The sequence below is a fragment of the Leptodactylus fuscus genome, chromosome 10 (genome assembly GCF_031893055.1).
Source record: "Leptodactylus fuscus isolate aLepFus1 chromosome 10, aLepFus1.hap2, whole genome shotgun sequence".
NCBI lineage: Eukaryota > Metazoa > Chordata > Amphibia > Anura > Leptodactylidae > Leptodactylus > Leptodactylus fuscus.
Window position 1 is genome coordinate 4,206,474 of NC_134274.1, and position 25,794 is coordinate 4,232,267.

The 25,794-nt window shown below is 43.4% G+C and overlaps 1 protein-coding gene across 1 annotated transcript in view; it reads left to right on the forward strand.

Moving 5' to 3' along the window:
* The window catches only part of SORCS1 (sortilin related VPS10 domain containing receptor 1), a 400,088-nt gene extending 383,278 nt beyond the window's left edge, over positions 1-16,810 (forward strand). The window contains 4 exon segments of the mRNA XM_075258641.1: positions 4,768-4,873; positions 4,954-5,117; positions 14,870-14,937; positions 14,940-16,810. Of these exon segments, the coding sequence (XP_075114742.1) occupies positions 4,768-4,873; positions 4,954-5,117; positions 14,870-14,937; positions 14,940-15,110 (509 nt within the window). The 3' untranslated portion in view covers positions 15,111-16,810.
* The last annotated feature ends 8,984 nt before the right edge of the window (positions 16,811-25,794 follow it).

Below are 25,794 nucleotides of genomic sequence, written 5' to 3' on the forward strand. Positions count from 1 at the left end.
ATAGAAGATTCACAGCAGCCGCTCTATGTGTTATAATAGACATGCCGCTGACCGCAGCTATTCATGGAGTCCCTATATTTAACATCAGTCCATATATAGTACAGTATACAGTATATGTGTTATAATAGACACGCCGCTGACCGCAGCTACTCAGGAATCGTATATTTAGCTGCAGTCCATATATAGTACAGTATACAGTGTATCACAATAGTGTACAAGGGTAGAAGAATACAAGGTGATAATGTATACATTGTGACGATCTGACATGTCATATAATAGAGGTGACTCATCCAGATGCTCATGACCAGGGTCAGATAGGATTGTGAGCAATAAGACAGGTGGGAGGGGTCTGTGAGACATATCAGGGCTGATGTAACATGTTTGGGAGTACAGTAGAAAGATTTTAGGTCCCCCGCCACCTCAAACATTTTTATATACCTTTATACAAACCCCTTATATTAGTAATGCCTGGTACATTTCCTATATCATTTGAATGAAAAGACAGGGTGTCAGTGCTACCTGTACATACATCATATACATACAGAGACAGGGTGTCAGTACTATCTGTACATACATCATATATACATACAGACATACATGGAGGCAGTATATACATCTGTTTATACGTCATTTACTTACAAATTGGGATCCTTAACCAACATGAAAATTATTTATTAGTAAACAAATTTCTGTATTATTTACAGAGAGACATAGGGATCAGTGTTATCTGTACCTACATCATTTATAGAGAGAGATAGGGATCAGTGTTATCTGTACCTACATCATTTATAGAGAGAGATAGGGATCAGTGTTATCTGTACCTACATCATTTATAGAGAGAGATAGGGATCAGTGTTATCTGTACCTACATCATTTATAGAGAGAGATAGGGATCAGTGTTATCTGTACCTACATCATTTATAGAGAGAGATAGGGATCAGTGTTATCTGTACTTACATCATTTATAGAGAGAGATAGGGATCAGTGTTATCTGTACCTACATCATTTATAGAGAGAGATAGGGATCAGTGTTATCTGTACCTACATCATTTATAGAGAGATAGGGATCAGTGTTATCTGTACCTACATCATTTATAGAGAGAGATAGGGATCAGTGTTATCTGTACCTACATCATTTATAGAGAGAGATAGGGATCAGTGTTATCTGTACCTACATCATTTATAGAGAGATAGGGATCAGTGTTATCTGTACTTACATCATTTATAGAGAGATAGGGATCAGTGTTATCTGTACTTACATCATTTATAGAGAGATAGGGATCAGTGTTATCTGTACCTACATCATTTATAGAGAGAGATAGGGATCAGTGTTATCTGTACCTACATCATTTATAGAGAGATAGGGATCAGTGTTATCTGTACCTACATCATTTATAGAGAGATAGGGATCAGTGTTATCTGTACCTACATCATTTATAGAGAGAGATAGGGATCAGTGTTATCTGTACCTACATCATTTATAGAGAGAGATAGGGATCAGTGTTATCTGTACCTACATCATTTATAGAGAGAGATAGGGATCAGTGTTATCTGTACCTACATCATTTATAGAGAGAGATAGGGATCAGTGTTATCTGTACCTACATCATTTATAGAGAGAGATAGGGATCAGTGTTATCTGTACTTACATCATTTATAGAGAGAGATAGGGATCAGTGTTATCTGTACCTACATCATTTATAGAGAGAGATAGGGATCAGTGTTATCTGTACCTACATCATTTATAGAGAGATAGGGATCAGTGTTATCTGTACCTACATCATTTATAGAGAGATAGGGATCAGTGTTACCTCCTCACCTTACGAGAATCTATGACCAGTCTGACTGAGATGACAATATTCTTCCCACGTTTTGCTGAAGATACATTAGAATGAGATCTCGATGAATGTTTCCTTACATTGAATCCTTGTTTCCTTGTTTCCCTCACCTTGGAATTCCTCCGTCTGTGCAGAGACCTTGGTGTTTAGTTTTGTGCTTTTTAGTGTTTAATCTCAATAGAAGACACACAAAGGTGAGTTCAGCAGCCGCAGTCTGTGTATAATACCGACACGCCGGTGACCGCAGCTATTCAGGAAGCTTTACATTCAGCCACAGCCAGCATATGCTGTCTCACAATTCCCAGGCCAAGGGTTGGAGAATCTGAGCTGACAATGAGGGTTGTGTTCGATTCTTTAGTCTTCAGGATTCATTCTGTACATTATTATCTTAAATGTCATGAAATAGATCGTGGACCAGTTTGCAGATTAAATACCATTAAATGTAATTCTGGTTCTTTTGATAAATGCTTATAAATTTATGAAGGTTTCACGTGTGCATGAGCTGTGACATTCTTCGGCAAGGGACATTTGTTTGGATTCAGCATATTGAGCCCATCTGTTTAGTATAGGCATAAATCATATAGTATGACAATTCTGGTGGGAAGCGATTCCCTAAAGGCATCATTTCCATTAGATGTCACCTAAATTATAGGAAGAAGGAGGTAGGTACCAGGGTAGTGTGTATATAAAGTAATGGCCTCAGATGCCCCTTATACAGTCCCAGTGCCATCCCTCCTAGTGGTAGATATCCCCATTCAGTACCTAAGCATCAGTTACAGGGGTGTAGCTACAGTTAGATACAATGTAGCAATCATTACCAGGCCTTGGACACATATAACATAAGTTCGGGTCTCATTACAGATTCTTCACTAGGGCCCAGGTGTTACACTTCTGTTCCGATACCATAGGGCATTTCATATACACCTCTATACATCATTGGGTTGCCCTGTCATAGATAACCTTCCATATTACATCAGCCTTAGTCACCCACCATTGTGTCTTCCATGGAGACCCCCATGCTCACCCCCATGTGCTTGTGACGTATTTCACCGTTCCATACCACAGCCTTGTCTACTAATATAGGACCTTTCTTAAAATCTCCATATAGTTCCTCAGATGCCCCCTCCTATCTATAAGATCATCTTCAAGGCTATGTCAAGCTTAGATACAATCACCAATGCCCAATGTGTCTGATTGGAATCCATGTTTATTTTGAGCTCAGGAGTCCAGTAGATGTCCAGTGGGCGGGGCTACTAATAACTAATTTGTATATTGGTATGCATGGTAATAAAAGGAAGGGCTTCAATCATTGAGTTACTCCGCCCACTTGACCCCTAAGCCCAGAATGGTCAGCGATTTCCTTTAATATACCTTGATTATCCTACGCCTGTTGTCCGCAGAGCGCAGACATACGGGACGTAAGGCCGTCACTTGCTTTGACACCGGTAAACCTTTTATTATTCCTATAAACTAGCGCAACTTTAACCAAGCGATGCGTAGACATGTCAGATATGTCAAACCTTGGTGATATTTACCACCATGGCGGTGCCTCTGATCAGACAAGTCTCCCCGATGATAGAACAGATGTGGTGGAGTCTACAAGTAAGAGGATATTACCCAGGGATGGATGCAGATAAGAAGGTCCACAGTGTCTAGCTGCTTATGTTACAAACTTGCTTCTTAATAAGATCCTGGGGAATATCACTTCATGTTTTTGCATCCCATTAGCTGCGGAGCAGATGTTCTGCTCGCCCCGGTTCCTACATGTGCTGCACATTCCAATCGAGTTCTTCCTGCCTTCTGCGGGATCTATTAGTCCACAGGTAAATGATTCTGAGACGTTATTAATGAACTCCTCATCGCACTCGCGGCTGACAGTAGGGAGCACCGGGAACTTTACAAACAGTTCTCAACTTAGAAAATTTACTTCTTGGACCTTGATATTGAAAGTCCCTCAAAGTTTGGTTTGGTCCAGTCTGGGAATGGGAGGATCTGCAGTACATGGTAGAGTGTCTGCCGTGGATGATGTGTAGTGACGCGGTGATTGGTGGGGGGTCCTCGAGGTCTGAAGCTCAAAAACAGTGGCTTATCCTAATTTTGTATTTGGGATCTTGTTCTTGGGAGATAGGACAGGCCATCAGTATATGGTTGGTGGATTCTCTATATGGACACCTGCAGCCTCCTGCGTGTACCGATCTTATAAACTCATGGCACAACCCAACCCACCATAACAGATGATCGATGAGAGTCAGGACTATAAGACCCCCACCAACCCTGAGCACTAAGTTTACCGAGGACCCATCTGTATCACAGCTGTAGAGGGAACTTCATCATGGTCCCATCCACCAGAAATGGAGGCAGCGTGGCCAGGGGGAGGGGGGGGGGGGGGGCATGTATTTAATACAGGGGCACGACTTTATAAAGGTCTGATAACCACGAGCAGACTTCACTCTTCCCTCCCACCAATCATTGATGGAATATTGTAAGGTCAGGCCACCAATTTGTTCACCCTTAATTGGGTCTAATTTGATTGCAAAATCCAATTTGTTATGAAACAAGTTCAGTATAATATCGCAACATACTAGACAAACTCTTGAAAGATTGAAATGTAGCATAGTCATGTAGCATATCGTCTTGAGATATAATATTGCAAAACTGCTCTTCTTGGAGTGTCCAGCCAGAAAGGTAAGGATCTGAGACCCCAGACCATAAGAATTGCTCTTCCAGTTCGGACTGAACAAGTTTAGTCCATGACAAGACCGCCAGACAACTCTGAATTGTGTGTGGTTGGGCGTCTGCTGTATATATATATATATATATATATATATATATATATATACTGTAGAGCGCACTGTGGCTACTTTGTACTATCTCCGATGACATGTTCCGCTCACTAGATACATCATCTCAGCTCCTTTGATCTTTGCAGCCCCCTTGGTGGACCTGACTCCGAGTCACAGCGGCTCCGCGATGCTGATGCTCTTATCGGTGGTCTTTGTAGGACTGGCCGTCTTCGTCATCTATAAATTCAAGAGGTAATGACAGTCCTGTTCCTTGTCAGCGGTGTTCCAGCCATGACTGCCCAAAGCAATGACGTCTCTGTTGATGTTTTTAGGAAAATTCCTGGAATTAATGTATATGCACAGATGCAGAATGAGAAAGAGCGAGAGATGGTCAGTCCAGGCAGTCACAATGAGAGCTTGTCACCTAATGTCCCTCACACTCAGCCGATGGGCCCTGAGCCGATGTTAGAGGGCAAGTTGGAAACACAGCCCATAGGTAAATAAGTAGCTAGTCCTGACTTGGCTGTCCGGGAGCCCAAGTGACCAGTCTTGCCTGTCTGAGTGGCCGAGCACTCTGTATAACCCTTCTTTCCCGCTCTGAGACATTGTGTCATCTTTATTACTTATTCCTTCTGTCATATCCCTGTCTTCCTTAACTAACCCTGAGACGTGCAGGTAATTGATCCTCCCCGGCTCCTCCACTGCTGGGGACATCTGAACAAGGAAATGAACTCCTAACCGGGGCTGATTGTCATAATTCACACAGTCAGAACTGATCCTGCATTAATGAATGAATCACATTAAGCAAAGTCGGACGGCTCGGGAGGGGGGGGGGGGGCGCGGTGTCGTCTCCACGAGCGCAGACTAATAAAGATTCATTCTACATTCCCTTTCATTACTTGTAGCTAAAACACCCGACTATGAGATCTCAGGTACTTGTAGTTCTTCCAGAGATAGAGAAGAGCGAGAAATCAGAGCTGGGGTGAGGAAAGGGAATAATGCAGAGAGAGCAGCCGAAATATCATAGAAGTCCCAACAGGCTGGAACCCCAGAGGTGCAAACTGGATCTACAGAACCATGGTGTGCCCCAGACCCAAATCTGTATCACCCCATTACCTATATCATGCATCTGTATTCATCTAGGTCACCCCTACCAGTACCCAAACCCAAGAGACAAATGTAAACCAATATATTGTATGTACAAAGTGACTGTACCAGCAGAATAGTGAGCGCAGCTCTGGAGTATAATACAGGATAAGTAATGTAATGTATGTACACAGTGACTGCACCAGCAGAATAGTGAGCGCAGCTCTGGAGTATAATACAGGATAAGTAATGTAATGTATGTACACAGTGACTGTACCAGCAGAATAGTGAGCGCAGCTCTGGAGTATAATACAGGATAAGTATTGTAATGTATGTACACAGTGACTGCACCAGCAGAATAGTGAGCGCAGCTCTGGAGTATAATACAGGATAAGTAATGTAATGTATGTACACACTGACTGCACCAGCAGAATAGTGAGCGCAGCTCTGGAGTATAATACAGGATAAGTAATGTAATGTATGTACACACTGACTGCACCAGCAGAATAGTGAGCGCAGCTCTGGAGTATAATACAGGATAAGTAATGTAATGTATGTACACAGTGACTGTACCAGCAGAATAGTGAGCGCAGCTCTGGAGTATAATACAGGATAAGTAATGTAATGTATGTACACAGTGACTGAATCAGCAGAATAGTGAGCACAGCTCTGGAGTATAATACAGGATAAGTAATGTAATGTATGTACACAGTGACTGCACCAGCAGAATAGTGAGCGCAGCTCTGGAGTATAATACAGGATAAGTAATGTATGTACACAGTGACTGTACCAGCAGAATAGTGAGCACAGCTCTGGAGTATAATACAGGATAAGTAATGTAATGTATGTACACAGTGACTGCACCAGCAGAATAGTGAGCGCAGCTCTGGAGTATCATACAGGATAAGTAATGTAATGTATGTACACAGTGACTGTACCAGCAGAATAGTGAGCGCAGCTCTGGAGTATAATACAGGATAAGTAATGTAATGTATGTACACAGTGACTGCACCAGCAGAATAGTGAGCGCAGCTCTGGAGTATAATACAGGATAAGTAATGTAATGTATATACACAGTGACTGCACCAGCAGAATAGTGAGCGCAGCTCTGGAGTATAATACAGGATAAGTAATGTAATGTATATACACAGTGACTGCACCAGCAGAATAGTGAGCGCAGCTCTGGAGTATAATACAGGATAAGTAATGTAATGTATGTACACAGTGACTGCACCAGCAGAATAGTGAGCGCAGCTCTGGAGTATAATACAGGATAAGTAATGTAATGTATGTACACAGTGACTGCACCAGCAGAATAGTGAGCGCAGCTCTGGGGTATAATACAGGATAAGTAATGTAATGTATGTACACAGTGACTGCATCAGCAGAATAGTGAGCGCAGCTCTGGGGTATAAGACAGGATAAGTAATGTAATGTATGTACACAGTGACTGCATCAGCAGAATAGTGAGCGCAGCTCTGGAGTATAATACAGGATAAGTAATGTAATGTATGTACACAGTGACTGTACCAGCAGAATAGTGAGCGCAGCTCTGGAGTATAATACAGGATAAGTAATGTAATGTATGTACAGTGACTGCACCAGCAGAATAGTGAGCGCAGCTCTGGGGTATAATACAGGATAAGTAATGTAATGTATGTACACAGTGACTGTACCAGCAGAATAGTGAGCGCAGCTCTGGAGTATAATACAGGATAAGTAATGTAATGTATGTACACAGTGACTGTACCAGCAGAATAGTGAGCGCAGCTCTGGAGTATAATACAGGATAAGTAATGTAATGTATGTACACAGTGACTGTACCAGCAGAATAGTGAGCGCAGCTCTGGAGTATAATACAGGATAAGTAATGTAATGTATGTACAGTGACTGCACCAGCAGAATAGTGAGCGCAGCTCTGGGGTATAATACAGGATAAGTAATGTAATGTATGTACACAGTGACTGCATCAGCAGAATAGTGAGCGCAGCTCTGGGGTATAATACAGGATAAGTAATGTAATGTATGTACACAGTGACTGCACCAGCAGAATAGTGAGCGCAGCTCTGGGGTATAATACAGGATAAGTAATGTAATGTATGTACACAGTGACTGTACCAGCAGAATAGTGAGCGCAACTCTGGAGTATAATACAGGATAAGTAATGTAATGTATGTACACAGTGACTGTACCAGCAGAATAGTGAGCGCAACTCTGGAGTATAATACAGGATAAGTAATGTAATGTATGTACACAGTGACTGTACCAGCAGAATAGTGAGCGCAACTCTGGAGTATAATACAGGATAAGTAATGTAATGTATGTACACAGTGACTGCACCAGCAGAATAGTGAGCGCATCTCTGGGGTATAATACAGGATAAGTAATGTAATGTATGTACACAGTGACTGCACCAGCAGAATAGTGAGCGCAGATCTGGGGTATAATACAGGATAAGTAATGTAATGTATGTACACAGTGACTGCACCAGCAGAATAGTGAGCGCAGCTCTGGAGTATAATACAGGATAAGTAATGTAATGTATGTACACAGTGACTGCACCAGCAGAATAGTGAGCGCAGCTCTGGAGCATAATACAGGATAAGTAATGTAATGTATGTACACAGTGACTGTACCAGCAGAATAGTGAGCGCAGCTCTGGAGCATAATACAGGATAAGTAATGTAATGTATGTACACAGTGACTGTACCAGCAGAATAGTGAGCGCAGATCTGGGGTATAATACAGGATAAGTAATGTAATGTATGTACACAGTGACTGCACCAGCAGAATAGTGAGCGCAGCTCTGGAGTATAATACAGGATAAGTAATGTAATGTATGTACACAGTGACTGCACCAGCAGAATAGTGAGCGCAGCTCTGGAGTATAATACAGGATAAGTAATGTAATGTATGTACACAGTGACTGCACCAGCAGAATAGTGAGCGCAGCTCTGGGGTATAATACAGGATAAGTAATGTAATGTATGTACACAGTGACTGCACCAGCAGAATAGTGAGCGCAGATCTGGGGTATAATACAGGATAAGTAATGTAATGTATGTACACAGTGACTGCACCAGCAGAATAGTGAGCGCAGCTCTGGAGTATAATACAGGATAAGTAATGTAATGTATGTACACAGTGACTGCACCAGCAGAATAGTGAGCGCAGCTCTGGAGCATAATACAGGATAAGTAATGTAATGTATGTACACAGTGACTGTACCAGCAGAATAGTGAGCGCAGCTCTGGAGTATAATACAGGATAAGTAATGTAATGTATGTACACAGTGACTGCACCAGCAGAATAGTGAGCGCTGCTCTGGAGTATAATACAGGATAAGTAATGTAATGTATGTACACAGTGACTGTACCAGCAGAATAGTGAGCGCAGCTCTGGAGTATAATACAGGATAAGTAATGTAATGTATGTACACAGTGACTGCACCAGCAGAATAGTGAGCGCAGCTCTGGAGTATAATACAGGATAAGTAATGTAATGTATGTACACAGTGACTGCACCAGCAGAATAGTGAGCGCAGCTCTGGAGTATCATACAGGATAAGTAATGTAATGTATGTACACAGTGACTGTACCAGCAGAATAGTGAGCGCAGCTCTGGAGTATAATACAGGATAAGTAATGTAATGTATGTACACAGTGACTGCACCAGCAGAATAGTGAGCACAGCTCTGGAGTATAATACAGGATAAGTAATGTAATGTATATACACAGTGACTGCACCAGCAGAATAGTGAGCGCAGCTCTGGAGTATAATACAGGATAAGTAATGTAATGTATATACACAGTGACTGCACCAGCAGAATAGTGAGCGCAGCTCTGGAGTATAATACAGGATAAGTAATGTAATGTATGTACACAGTGACTGCACCAGCAGAATAGTGAGCGCAGCTCTGGAGTATAATACAGGATAAGTAATGTAATGTATGTACACAGTGACTGCACCAGCAGAATAGTGAGCGCAGCTCTGGGGTATAATACAGGATAAGTATTGTAATGTATGTACACAGTGACTGTACCAGCAGAATAGTGAGCGCAGCTCTGGGGTATAATACAGGATAAGTAATGTAATGTATGTACACAGTGACTGCACCAGCAGAATAGTGAGCGCAGCTCTGGGGTATAATACAGGATAAGTAATGTAATGTATGTACACAGTGACTGCATCAGCAGAATAGTGAGCGCAGCTCTGGGGTATAATACAGGATAAGTAATGTAATGTATGTACACAGTGACTGCATCAGCAGAATAGTGAGCGCAGCTCTGGGGTATAATACAGGATAAGTAATGTAATGTATGTACACAGTGACTGCACCAGCAGAATAGTGAGCGCAGCTCTGGGGTATAATACAGGATAAGTAATGTAATGTATGTACACAGTGACTGCACCAGCAGAATAGTGAGCGCAGCTCTGGAGTATAATACAGGATAAGTAATGTAATGTAGATACAGGGTGAGGAGAATTTATTAAGTCTTGCACATCATGGGCTGGTCTTTATATTGTGATCACTGGTGTACGATATATTACAATTATTAGACTATAGGTAATTCTGGCACGTTCCATTGAGGTTCCAGGTGTTAGATTTGATATTTATGCCAATCAGAGACTTGCCTGGATGTCAGGTATAACTAATGGCAGTTTTCTGGTGCTAGTTATAGTTAATCTGTTGGTTTGAGATGTCCCTTTCTCGCCCTCCTTGATCCCCATCCCGTTGCACCCACATCTGTAATGTGTTGGATAGTCTCCATAGTGGCCAGTGTGCCGTACTGTAGGTTTTCTTGCTCACACCCAGTGCCCCACTATTGTATCCGATCATTGCGGCTGGTGTTGGTTCCCCTTTAATTCATCTACATATCTGACAATGCTAACGTTGTGGATTGATAAAAAATGCAATCTTCTCGCAGTTTCAAAGTTCTAATGTTCTCCTCGGCGCACGTTTAAACCCTTTTAAGCCTTTTCAGCAAGAAATTAAAGGATCAGCACCACGGACAGAAGCTGAAACAGCCAAATGCAAATGTGAGACTTATCCCGTCTGAATTTTATGAGGCTGAGATTAAAGGACGTCTTAACAGGACGACAAGTAAAATAGACTACAAAAGGCAGACTTAAGGTGTCTGACTGGTCCAGAGGAGGAAAACTTATCAAACCACCACTTCTACTGGCCCGAATACATCAACCTATGAAGGACGAGGTGGACGTGTAGTATCAACGGAGCCAAGACTGGCAGTGAAGATAGGATGTCAGGAGAGAACCATGAATGGTCACTACAGGGTCACTGAGAAGAAGGGTTGGGGGCCACTAGGGTGTCCTGTGCTTAGCTGCCATAGATGGGCTGGGGGCAATAGTCCCTGGGCTAGTGTAGAACCAGGGCTAGAGAGGCCTGCATAGTCAGTTAGGGTCATGTCAATTCCAATCCACAAGCGACCCCCATGATGACCATATAATAGGGTGTGTTGGGTGTTTATTGTTTTTGCAATGACATTTCTAGATAAAACAATTCTCCTTGCAGGACTCCTTCACTTGTGATTTAAGACAGACTAGGTGGAGACTCAAGACGAGATCTCCAATGCAAATGTGAACATGCCCTTATAGTCGTACATCATGGAACTGGACCTGCAGATAGATAGGTTAGTGTCACCAGGACCAGCATATCACCCCAGCCCTGCAGATAGATAGGTTACTGTCACCAGAACCAGCATATCACCCCAGCCCTGCAGACAGATAGGTTACTGTCACCAGAACCAGTATATCACCCCAGCCCTGCAGATAGATAGGTTACTGTCACCAGAACCAGCATATCACCCCAGCCCTGCAGATAGATAGGCTACTGTCACCAGACCCAGCATATCACCCCAGCCCTGCAGATAGATAGGTTACTGTCACCAGACCCAGCATATCACCCCAGCCCTGCAGATAGATAGGTTACTGTCACCAGAACCAGCATATCACCCCAGCCCTGCAGATATATAGGTTAGTGTCACTAGAACCAGCATATCACCCCAGCCCTGCAGATATATAGGTTAGTGTCACTAGAACCAGCATATCACCCCAGCCCTGCAGATATATAGGTTAGTGTCACTAGAACCAGCATATCTATCTGCAGGCCTAGGGTGATATGCTGGATACTAGTGGCAGACTCCCTTAAAGTTCCTTCTGGCCTTGGCAGCAGCTGTCTGGTACTGAGGATAACATCTATTTCTATACTGCCCTGTTATGGAGTTCAGTGTGATTGACACGAGGCAATGTAACCACTCCAACTACAGTATGCACTTAATATTTCTCACATTCACAGGCCATATAACATGGCAGGGCCCATGTAGTAATACAAAGTGCACTCTGGTTACTTAACCCCATAGTAGCAGCAGATAACAGACATCCACTGCTATGGTATTCCCCACAAAAATGCTAAAAGTATAATCATATAGCGGGCGCCTGACAGCTGCTATAACTACTTATATATGTATAGTCGCCGCCATGATATAATAATACTCCTGAGACTCCCTAAGCCTGCGCTATATCATCACATTATATACCAGCAGAAGTCATTACACTGATGGATCAGCAACTTCAATCTGTAATGTTCCTTGTATTACTCTCTATCAGCCATCTGATGGACGCTTTATATACTGTCATCTTGTTCTACATCTATACCATGTGCTCTGCCAATAAAGCTGTCATTTGGGCTCTAGCCTAATGGCAACAATCTAAGGGATTCTCTCTCATCTATCTATCTATCTATCTATCTATCTATCTATCTATCTATCTATCTATCTCCTATCTATCTCCTATCTATCTATCTATCTATCTATCTATCTATCTATCTATCTATCTATCTCCTATCTATCTATCTCTCCTATCTATCTAACTAACTATCTCCTATCTATCTATCTATCTATCTATCTATCTATCTATCTATCTATCTCCTATCTATCTATCTATCTATCTATCTATCTATCTATCTCTTCTATCTATCTATCTATCTATCTATCTATCTATCTATCTATCTATCTATCTAACTAACTATCTCCTATCTATCTATCTATCTATCTATCTATCTATCTATCTATCTATCTATTATCTATCTCCTATCTATCTATCTATCTATCTATCTATCTATCTATCATCTATCTCCTATCTATCTATCTTTCTATCTATCTATCATTATCTATCTATCTCCTATCTATCTATCTATCTATCTATCTATCTATCTATCTATCTATCTATCTCCTATCTATCTATCTATCTATCTATCTATCTATCTATCTATCTATCATTATCTATCTATCTCCTATCTATCTATCTATCTATCTATCTATCTATCTATCTATCTATCTATCTATCTATCTATCTATCTATCTATCTATCTATCTATCTATCTCTCCTATCTATCTATCTATCTATCTATCTATCTATCTATCTATCTATCTATCTATCTATCTATCTATCTATCTATCTATCTATCATTATCTATCTATCTCCTATCTATCTATCTCCTATCTATCTATCTATCTATCTATCTATCTATCTATCTATCTATCTATCTATCTATCTATCTATCTATCTCTCCTATCTATCTATCTATCTATCTATCTAACTATCTATCTCCTATCTATCTATCTATCTATCTATCTATCTATCTATTATTTATCTATCTATGGTTCTATTTAGCCTCACATAAGGATTCCCATCCCTGTGACTTGTGTATTGACCCCTCGGCCCCGCTGTGATAATCTGCTGGTTTTATTCTCACTATGTAAAGTATCTACAGAGAATTATATATCAGAACCTGAAGTCTCTTCTCCGGCTCCACATCCTGGATGATGAATATGGGGAGGGGGGATTGGGGAGGGACTGTTATCTCACATGGGGCTGGATCTGGCCATACACCAAGACCATGGGGGGGGGGGGGTACCATACCAAGCCCTCGTGTCATGTCCAGAACAATCTATACCTCTGTCTAGTGGAGCCGCTCGCTGCTGTCTGGAATCCTAAGCAGCAGAAGATATTGAAGGAGATAATTACTATAGAGAAAGCTTCACCTCCTCCTCCATCAGGACCAAGAAGAGAAACGATACCACAATCATATCTCAAGACGTCTCAGGTCACATTGTACAATGTTTTCCAAGACTTCTAGAAAAGAACTGAGAAAAAGTTCAGTTCCTTCAGTTACTTTCTCATTGCCCGATTGCAGATTACTTGATATTCTAGATTATCTCATGGGCACAGAGATTAAGATGTCGGAGTATTACAGACACTACATAGGTGATTGATGTGGGTTTGACTACTAGGACAGTCCCTATAATGGACTATAAGGCATAGTCTGGACGTCGAGACGCCTTACATCTTAGTGGTCTATGGAGAGTTCCTCCCTCCTCGCGGCTCTACTGTCCGCACTATATACAGTATGGGGAGCCATGGTGGAGCTGGGTCTCGCAGGATCATCAATCACTGTAATGCAAGGAGTCCAATCTCCTGACTAGGTTCAGACTAGCAACTTTCCAGTCCAGATTACACTGTGTCTACTTTCATGTCCAGTAATTTGAGTAGGGGATACTTGGCCTAGACACATTGAGAGATGTGGCCCTTATGAGTGCTTGGATTCTTAATTCATCATAGGGATTCCTTAAGACTCCCGCAGGAATCAGGGGACATGGACATTGTCCATTATCTATGGAGATTAGGCTCTGCTACCATGACTGGTGATAGGGTTGTGCAGATAGAGCATCGACCAGAAAGACGGCCTTATACCTATTGGTAAGTATCATCTTGACCTTGAAGGTGACCTGGATGGAAAGTTGATGTCTCCCTGTTGAAGTCCATCCTTATCCTTCATGACAGTAGGGAATGGAAAGTCTATACATGGACAATATAAAAACCTGACCTGAAGTTCTCCATAACCACTAACAAAGTTTCCATTTGTATCTAAAATGGAAACAGTTGTAGGAAGCCGGGTCATAGTGTTGGATGGAGCCTCTCCCTTGTCATCCTCTCCGTCTGCTCTTTGGTGTCACCTCCTTGTGGTCCTCCTGTCTGTTGCCGCTCTACATGTTCCAGATATGAAACCATTCGTCGCTGTCTTGCAATCTTTGTATAAAAAATTATAATTTTTAACATTTTCTTTCCATTCTTCCCAGGAAGTATTTCAATGGTTGCTGAAAATCAAAGCACAAACGAAAACCCAACCTATGTTAATGTGTGAAGGAAGGAAGGCGAGAAGGAAGGAGGGCAGGAAGGACGGAAGGAAGCCCACCTGGAATCGGACTGCTCCCAAATTCAGAAAAAATCTGAGGTTTTTAGCTTTAAACCCGATGAAGAGGAAGCGTCGTCACTCTGCGTAAAGGCTACAAACTCTATGGGACACACCCCGACCCTCTTTTAAACTCACTTGTGTTTGTACATGATCAATGAATTGACCTACGCCAGAAAATTTGCATGCTTTAACCCTTTCGCTGATCGAGAGGACTTGCAAAATTATCACCTGTCTTTTAGCGGTGAACGGGTTAAAAGGGCATTTTCCCCTAAAATAATAACTAAGTGTTAAATATAAGTCCTCAGGGGCCCAGCCAATGAGAACGAGGGTCTACAGGTTCCCCTGAATGCTCAGAGTGAGCGGAGTGGTGGTGCGCATGCGCGGTCAAGGCATCATTAGTTTCTATGAGATCACCAATGGAGAGGTAGACACGCATGTGCACCACTGGTCCTTTCACAAAGATCACTCGGAAGCTTGCAGTGCACATTATTTAGATTGTTGGGGGGTCCCAGAGATTGGACCCCAAATGATTAGACACTGTTACCCTGGAATATCGATGGGTTGCTCCTAATATTGCAGCTTGTCGTTAATTACTTGTATGGGGATGAGTTCCAATACCGGACAAAAAACTCTTACTGATCCTACAAAAAGTTCATTTTTAGAACTACAAAATTCCAAAAAGTTGGGGGACACCATTGCAGCTCTTGCAGGGGTACTCGTGTACAGTTACTAGACTTCCATAGTGTCACATGCTAGATGACAACCATCGCCATCCATTGCTACATCATCGTTATGGACCTTAGCTAATCTGACAACCCTCCTGGTCACGTTTGGTCTTGTTTATTAAAGAAATGGAGATAATTAAAGGGATTCATCTCCATCCCTAGTTGCAGGAGGGGGTTAAATCTTCAGAGCACCAGAGTACCTTGTGCCAGTCTGGTTGGTTCTTTCTCTGGACATCACTATGGTCAACGTAAACCTTATTACTGGAGATATCAGCAACTTTTTTTTATCTTCAGGCTGCAACTCACAACACAACCACTAGGGGGCCACATATGCAAACCTTTACAGAGCTTGACAAAACCATGTTGTTTTGAAAAGCTGATCATCTTGCACAATACATCTCAGGATATGCTGAGCCCGGGAGGGCCCATCTGTAAGTGACAACCCCCGTAAGAGCTGATGCCAACTATTGGGCATCTTCCAGGAACCTTGGCTAAACATTAGCTGAGGATGACCTTGAGGATTTATATTTGCAGTAGAATTTTCTTTATTTTTGGGGTAAATGCTCTTTGAATATTTTTTAAAGTTACCCTAGGTTAAACTGCGGTAGTTTGGCGATTATGTAAATAAGGGTCTTAAAGGGGAACTATCATTCTTTTCTAACGATACGTGTTGTACTTTTACTTCCATCCTTGCAAATTAGAAGAAAAAAAAAAAGTAGCTCCTAGTCAATGTGTCATTCCAAAGTTATGCACAAACCTGAAATCATTTTTTATTTGGTGCCGGAAGTTTTTGTCATCTGTTGTGATGTCAGTGGAGAGTTCCTTTAGTCGGCGACTAAATCTCTTCAGTGTATGATAACAATATGTAACACCAAGAATATCTGAACGCCATCCGGACACTTCATGTTTCCAATCAGCAATTCCGGTTCCTCTATGTATCCTGTATAAATTATACGACGAGATTCTTGACCTTTTATATAAAATGATAGTTCGCCTTTGAGCCGTCACTTGTGGAGCCGTTCTTATCCTGGCCGCGGGAGGAATCGCTACATGATGTCCAGTTTATTTGGTGATCTTTGTTTACTCACCACAAGGGGGAGAAGAAGGAAGATATTGTATATAATCCTTTATAAATAAAGTATATAAATCTTTCATTAGATTCCTTCATTCATTGGTCGAGGACGATATCTCCGAGTCCTGGTAACTGGAGATACAGGGGGGTCAACTGGTATTGGCTAAGGAGATATGGTCAGGGGCATTTTAATAAACTTTACAGAAATGAAGCAAATCTAAGAAACTTTGTAATATAGTTGTAAGAAAAATGTTCCTCTCCTCTCTGAAGTGCTCTTAAATACATCCTGAGAGATGAGACAGACTTTAAGCTCATCAAGGGATCAGGTTACTTGTTGTCCATAAAAGTCTATGGAAGGAGGAAAAGGAGGCGGAGACACTGCTGCAGACTCTTGTAAGTTTTCTATCTCACCCAGTCATTGATTTACAGCTTGCTTGATCCTGTTCTATAATGTTCTCCATGCTGCTGTTACTTTGGCGAGCTACAGGTATATAGGGGAGCAGGATGTCTTCTTTGTGTGTGTGCTATGTATTGGAGACATTGTAACCACTACTCTCCCCTCCCCGCAGCGTATAATACTCTGTGCACCCCCAAAGCAGCATTCACAGTTCTGCTGCTTTTCTAAATAACCTAAACCACCCCCTTACCTAGACCGCCCCTTTGCCCAGACCACCCCATACCCAAACCAGCCCCTTAGCCAGACCAGCCCCTTAACCAGACTGCCCCCTTACCTAGACCAGCCCCTTACCCAGACCAGCCCCTTACTCAGACCAGCCCCTTAGCCAGACCAGCCTCTTACCCAGACCAGCCCCTTACCCAGACTAGCCCCTTACCCAGACCAGCCCCTTACCCAGACCAGCCTCTTACCCAGACCAGCCCCTTACCCAGACTAGCCCCTTACCCAGACCAGCCCCTTACCCAGACCAGCCTCTTACCCAGACCGCCCCCTTACCCAGACAAGCCTCTTACCCAGACCAGCCCCTTACCCAGACTAGCCCCTTACCCAGACCAGCCCCTTACCCAGACCAGCCTCTTACCCAGACCGCCCCCTTACCCAGACAAGCCTCTTACCCAGACCGCCCCCTTACCCAGACAAGCCTCTTACCCAGACCAGGCTCTTACCCAGACCACCCCCCTTACCCAGGCCAGCCTCTTACCCAGACCAGCCCCTTACCCAAACTAGCCCCTTACTCAGACTGCCCCCTTACCAAGACCAACCCCTTACCCAGACCACCCCCGTACTCAGACCAGCCCCTTACCCAGACCACATTTTCTGTGACAGATTTCTAGTTTTCTTTATTTTTTATGTAATTTTGGGTGTCTCAGAAAGGTTTCTCTGTCTTACTCTGCTCGGCGGCTCCTCCTGCTCTATACCGTGTCTGCAGATTTCGTTGCATTTCCATGGTGACAGGTTCCCTCCAAATGCATTAAAATTTACAAAACCATCCTAACCCGATCCATTTGAAGACCTGAGATAATGGATTGGCCCCTTACATCATCCTCCATATTGTTTTTTTTTTTTTTTTCTTCTAGCTCGATATAATGTATTCATTTTCAGTCATTTCGGGAGATGAAATCCTTGAATTAATTACAATGAATTACATTAAAGCCTTTGGCTGCCGCGGCTTCAATAATCAGACTTTAATGGTTGGGATAAGACGTCATGTGTGGTGAGGGCTGGAGAAAGGATGTGAGGACTCAGACATTCAGAAGTGTTTCTGGGTTTTCGGTAGATTTGACCGTATTTGCTGATGGTTTTCTATATGTTTTTGTACAAGTGTCACTATATTTATCATGGAGACATTATAGGTAATTGTGTCTATTGAAAAAGCTACTGTGGGCCCCTGGAGAACAGATGCACAGAAATGCACAGCCCTCCATCCATCTACAATGAACGGGAAGGTATTGGGGTCTTGGGGACTTGGGGAGACCTGGGTCCTGGGTCGAGTCCTGGGTCTTTGTTTTTGTTAGTTGAGAGGCAGAGTCAGAGGATCTTCAATTGGGCCCAATAATGGACACCCAAATTTGAAAGGCGATATGATCTATTTCTTCGGGATTGTTTGAGGGTGGGCTCCTGGAATCATGTAATCTAGAGGGCCCAAAAACACACTTTACATATAACCCAGTGTGTGCACTATGGGAACTCGTCCCCAGCCAGTCTCTTTTTTTCCTGGGCCCTTTAGTGCACCTTACTTATGGGAAGGTGCCTGAGCAATCAGGTTCATAGTTTTCTAGTTTCCAGTGGAGATTCTTTTACTGATGTGTACTTTGACTACCTGCGTTTGATCTCTGCCTTTTACCTGACTCTGAACCTACCTGCCTATAATTGTATTGACTCTGCGCCACCTGCCCTGACCTATTGCCTGTATACCATTACAAACGAACTCTAACTATCCTGACCTGGACTTCCTATGCTGTGTCTTGCAGCCCCATCTTTTGACGCACCTGGGTCAGCTATCACTGAACTTAGGCTGCTCCTAGAGGTAGAGACCTGAAGAGAATATTTTTGCTATATGGCCACACACAGAGGCAGGGGCCCCATATGCCTCTGTACACTCTCCCCTTATGTAACCCTACTGTCTGTCTGAAGCCTTAATGTCCAGATGACCTGGAGTTTAAGGTAAGAGTCCCCGGACAATGCAGCAGTCTCGTAAGCGCCGGGCTCCAGACAGGTCAGGTTTTCTTTCCTCATTGTACTCACTAGATCCCATTGCTTTGTGTTCTATCTCCCTGCTGTTTTGGAGAATTAACCTGCTTTTCATCACATAATTGATGCCAGAATTGCCTTTTAAATCAATTATTTAATTACGCCCAAGTTAATTACATTGTAGAGCGAAAAAAAGAAGCGGCCCGGGCTCAGACTGGAGAGGGTGTCAGCGGCGTACTGTGTGATATCAGGTTAGTATAGAGAAGTTAGTACTGTACTTAAAGGGATTGTCTGGATTAGAAACCTTCTTTCCATATATATCCCTTTAGGGTATTTTTAGTGGGGTCTCTTGTTTAGGACTTAGGTGATGCTGCAGGGAAATCGTGCCTGAGCTGATAGGGTCCTGTATTGTCCAATCAAGGGAAGTTAACAGTGACTTCACCTTTATAACTATTAGTTTTTATTGCAAATACGTTTACTTTGCAGAGATAATCTCCATGAAAGGTTCCCACTGTTCTGTCCCTACATCTGCTATGCAGCCTTATGTATCTCCAGGGTAACAGACTACAAACAAACCCTGTGTAGTCTGATCCTTCCATGTCACAGCTTCTCCCCTAGTTACATTGTATATAATAGCAGGATGTGGGGGGCAGATAAAGGGGGTGAGGATTGGTATTACACTTTGCCCTCACTGTATTAACCACTTCAGGACTGTTGCTGTCACCTGATGTGACTCCTATGTCCAGCGTCCCACCATTACTAGTAGTCCAGGGGCCCTCGCAGACCATGATCAGTCTATGTGCACTGATACACACATTTCCAGTGATCATTTTCCTTTGCTGTATATGGTGACAGCTCTTGGCTACACCTCCCCCTCCCCATCCATTTAGTATATTATACCCCATAAATAAATGGCCGCCGGTACAAGTAATTAATCTGACGACTTGATTAATTATTGCCAAGTCCAATTAGCGGCAGTGACAGCCACTCAAGGATCTGAGAGCCTCAAATAGGAAACGACACAAGATAAATGGTATCACAGCAAAGAAGCTTCTGGACAGAGAGTGGTGTCTGAACCAGTGGATGCAACGACATGTCTGTACCCTGTTACCTGCAACACTGTGATTGTGTGGATGCTGCACAGTACAACTTATCTTGTCTTGTGTGTGGCTCACAATTCTTAGCTCATGTAACCAGTCTAATTCTATACGGAAATTGCACAGTACTGTAGTAAAAAGAGCACCGTCACTATACGGGGGGACTGTGGCAATGAGTGATGTCGCTATACAGGGGGACTGTAGTAATAAGAGCGATGTCACTATACGGGGGGACTGTGGTAATAAGAGAAACATCACTATACGGGGGACTGTAGTAATAAGAGCGATGTCACTATACGGGACGACTGTGGCAATAAGAGCGACATCGCTATACAGGGGGACTGTGGGGGGACTGTGGTAATAAGAGCAACGTCACTATACGGGGGACTGTAGTAATAAGAGTGACCTCACTATACGGGAGGACTGTGGTAATAAGAGCGACATCACTATATGGGGGGACTGTGGTAATAAGAGAAACATCACTATACGGGGGACTGTAGTAATAAGAGCGATGTCAGTATACGGGGGGACTGTGGTAATAAGAGCTATGTCACTATACGGGGGGACTATAGTACTAATAGCGACGTCGCTATACAGGGGGACTGTGGTAATAAGAGCGATGTCACTATACGGGGGGACTGTGGTAATAAGAGCGACATCGCTATACAGGGGGACTGTGGTAATAACAGCGACGTCACTATACGGGAGGACTGTAGTAATAACAGCGACGTCACTATACGGGGGGACTGTAGTAATAAGAACAACATCACTGTACGGGGGGACTGTGCTAATAAGAGCGACATCACTATACAGGGGCACTGTAGTAATAAGAGCGACATCACTATACGGGGGGACTATGGCAATAAGAGCGACGTTGCTATATGGGGGGACTAGCAATAAGAGCAACATTGCTATATGGAGAGACTGTGGTAATAAGAGTGTAATAATAAGTGTAACAATAAGTATAGTAATAAGAATGATGTCACTATATCGGAGGACTGTTGTAATAAGAGCTATGTCACTATATGGGGGACTGTGGCAATAAGAGCAACGTCGCTATATGGGGGACTGTAGCAATAAGAGCAACGTTGCTATACAGGGGGACTGTGGTAATAAGAGCAATGTCACTATACGGGGGGACTGTAGTAATAAGACCGATGTCACTATACAGGGGACTGTAGTAATAAGAGCGATGTCACTATACGGGGGGACTGTGGTAATAAGAGAAACGTCACTATACAGGGGGACTGTGGTAATAAGAGCGACGTCACTATATGGGGGGACTGTGGTAATAAGAGCAATGTCACTATATGGGGGGACTGTGGTAATAAGAGCAATGTCACTATATGGGGGGACTGTAGTAATAAGAGCGACGTCACTATACAGGGGGACTGTGGTAATAAGAGCGACGTCATTATACGGGGGGACTGTGGTAATAAGAGCAATGTCACTATATGGGGGGACTGTAGTAATAAGAGAGACGTCACTATACAGGGGGACTGTGGTAATAAGAGCTACGTCACTATATGGGGGGACTGTGGTAATAAGAGCAATGTCACTATACGGGGGGACTGTAGTAATAAGAGCAACGTCACTATACGGGGGACTGTGGTAATAAGAGCAATGTCACTATACAGGGGGACTGTGGTCATAAGAGCAACGTCACTATACAGGGGGACTGTAGTAATAAGAGCGACGTCACTATACGGGGGGACTGTGGTAATAAGAGCAATGTCACTGTACGTGGGGGACTGTAGTAATAAGAGCGATGTCACTATACGGGGGGACTGTAGTAATAAGAGCGATGTCACTATACGGGGAACTGTGGTAATAAGAGCAATGTCACTATACAGGGGTACTGTAGTAATAAGAGCGATGTCACTATACGGGGGGACTGTGGTAATAAGAGCAATGTCACTATACGGGGGGACTGTAGTAATAAGAGCGATGTCACTATACGGAGGGACTGTGGTAATAAGAGCAATGTCACTATACGGGGGGACTGTAGTAATAAGAGCGATGTCACTATACGGAGGGACTGTGGTAATAAGAGCAATGTCACTATACGGGGGGACTGTAGTAATAAGAGCGATGTCACTATATGGGGGGACTGTAGTAATAAGAGCAATGTCACTATACGGGGGGACTGTAGTAATAAGAGCAATGTCACTATACGGGGGGACTGTAGTAATAAGAGCGATGTCACTATATGGGGGGACTGTAGTAATAAGAGCAATGTCACTATACGGGGGGACTGTAGTAATAAGAGCAATGTCACTATACGGAGGGACTGTAGTAATAAGAGCAATGTCACTATACGGAGGGACTGTGGTAATAAGAGCAATGTCACTATACGGGGGGACTGTAGTAATAAGAGCGATGTCACTATACGGAGGGACTGTGGTAATAAGAGCAATGTCACTATACGGGGGGACTGTAGTAATAAGAGCGATGTCACTATACGGAGGGACTGTGGTAATAAGAGCAATGTCACTATACGGGGGGACTGTAGTAATAAGAGCAATGTCACTATACGTGGGGGACTGTAGTAATAAGAGCAATGTCACTATACAGGGGGGACTGTGGTCATAAGAGCAACGTCACTATACAGGGGGACTGTAGTAATAAGAGTGACGTCACTATATGGGGGACTGTGGTAATAAGAGCGACGTCACTATACGAGGGACTGTAGTAATAAGAGTGACGTCACTATATGGGGGACTGTAGTAATAAGAGCAATGTCACTATATGGGGGGACTGTGGTAATAAGAGCAATGTCACTATACGGGGGGACTGTAGTAATAAGAGCAATGTCACTATACGTGGGGGACTGTAGTAATAAGAGCAATGTCACTATACGGGGGGACTGTAGTAATAAGAGTGACGTCACTATATGGGGGACTGTGGTAATAAGAGCAACGTCACTATACGAGGGACTGTAGTAATAAGAGTGACGTCACTATACGGGGGACTGTGGTAATAAGAGCAATGTCACTATACGAGGGACTGTAGTAATAAGAGTGACGTCACTATATGGGGGACTGTGGTAATAAGAGCAACGTCACTATACGAGGGACTGTAGTAATAAGAGTGACGTCACTATACGGGGGACTGTGGTAATAAGAGCAATGTCACTATACGAGGGACTGTAGTAATAAGAGCGACGTCTCTATATGGGGGACTGTAGTAATAAGAGCAATGTCACTATACGGGGGGACTGTAGTAATAAGAGTGACGTCACTATACGAGGGACTGTAGTAATAAGAGTGACGTCACTATATGGGGGACTGTAGTAATAAGAGCAACGTCACTATACGAGGGACTGTAGTAATAAGAGTGACGTCTCTATATGGGGGACTGTAGTAATAAGAGCAATGTCACTATACGGGGGGACTGTAGTAATAAGAGTGACGTCACTATACGAGGGACTGTAGTAATAAGAGTGACGTCACTATATGGGGGACTGTAGTAATAAGAGCAATGTCACTATAGTTTTGTGTGACCCATATAGTGGAAGGAAAGTCTGAATTGTGATAAATGTAGGAAACCAGAAACACCTAATATCTCCGGGTGAATACAATCTATTGCTCCCTTTTATCAGCCATGTCAGGCCAAAGGAGGCAGACGGAATAACCCTGAGCCCCAACTATGTAGGAAGGGGAATAATCTATTACTATCTGGTATCAGCCACGTCAGGAGGGAATATCATCTATTACTTCCTTTTATCAGCCATTTTAGGCTGGAGGAGGAGAACTCTTGTAATCCTGTAGGTGAGGCCATAGGCCCTCCTGGTACACTTGAATGCCCACCTGGTTAGTTTGGGGCTGCACTGAACCCCCTTTTATAGGTTATAATAATGATAGCCGGGTAAGCTTTCATGTGCTGAGGTGGAGCAGAAGGTAAAGGCACTAGGGCAGGAGACGCAGCAGCTACATATGGATCCTGGTTCGATCCCCGGGGCAGCAGGTTGGGAAATAAAAGTTATCACTGTTATAATATTACTGAGCTGCTGGGATTTGTTGTCCGCTGAGGAGCTGACGGCTGATCTATTACTGGTAACGGAGGGGGAGATGTTTAGGTGACCCATATAGTGGGAGGAAAGTCTGAGCTGCTATCTATGTAGGAAACCTGAAATACCTAATATCTCCGAGTGAATACAATCTGTTATCAGGCATGTCAGGCCCAGGGAGGCAGACGGAATAACCCGAGCCCTGACTATGTAGGAAGGTGAATAATCTATTACTATCTGGTATCAGCCACGTCATCTATTGCTCCCTGTTATCAGCCTTCTCAGACTAAGTCAGACGGTCATTTTGCATGTTATATTACACATAAGATCCTGCAGCTTTCATGTGCTGAGGTGGAGCAGAAGGTAAAGGTGCCAGCGATGATGATGGTGGTGTCAGTGATGCCGGAGCAGCCACAGACAGATCCCGGTTCAAGTCCCAGAGCAGCAGATGGTTGGAGAAGAAGATGAGCATCACCTCAAGAAGAAAGATCCTGGGAGAGACCCGACCCCCCCTAAGGAGGAGGATTGTGGGAGAGACCCCCCTTAAGGAGGAGGATTGTGGGAGAGACCCCCCTAAGGAGGAGGATTGTGGGAGAGACCCCCCCTAAGGAGGAGGATCCTGGGAGATACCCCCTAAGGAGAAGGATCTGCCCAGTGCACCTGCAGGGGTTTTTGTCAAATGTAGAGATGGCAGCTTTTTGACACTTACTCAACTTTTCAGGGGAAACTCCCCTGTTTTATATTGCACTTTCCACCATTCTTCAATGCCACCACAGACCTGTCCACCATCCTCTGCACACAGGTTTACCATGCAGGGACCTGTCCAAGGCCAACCTGGAGCCTTCATTCACAACCAACCTGGAGCCTTCATTTACCATTGATCATGGAGCCAACACCCTTGGGATTGAACCTGCACCCTGAGGAGCTCTTCAAATACAGCCAGAGACCATATCCATTGAGCCATAACCTCAGCACAACATACACAGGTCGTTCGTCATATATGATGTTAGAAAGGGGTGCAGCATTTTTAAAGGAAAATGGAGTATTAGAAAGTTCTGCATAGCCCAGGGATCGAACCTGTAACCTGAGGAGTCCTCCAGATACAGCCAGAGCACATATCTAGTGAGCCATCACCTCAAACATCATTTGAGCTGTGTCCGGGGATATATATTCTATTACTTGTTACTTCCCCCCTATTAGTTTTGTTTCAGATCAGATTCTGATTTCTCCATCCCCTATATATTGTCCATAAGGAATCACTTT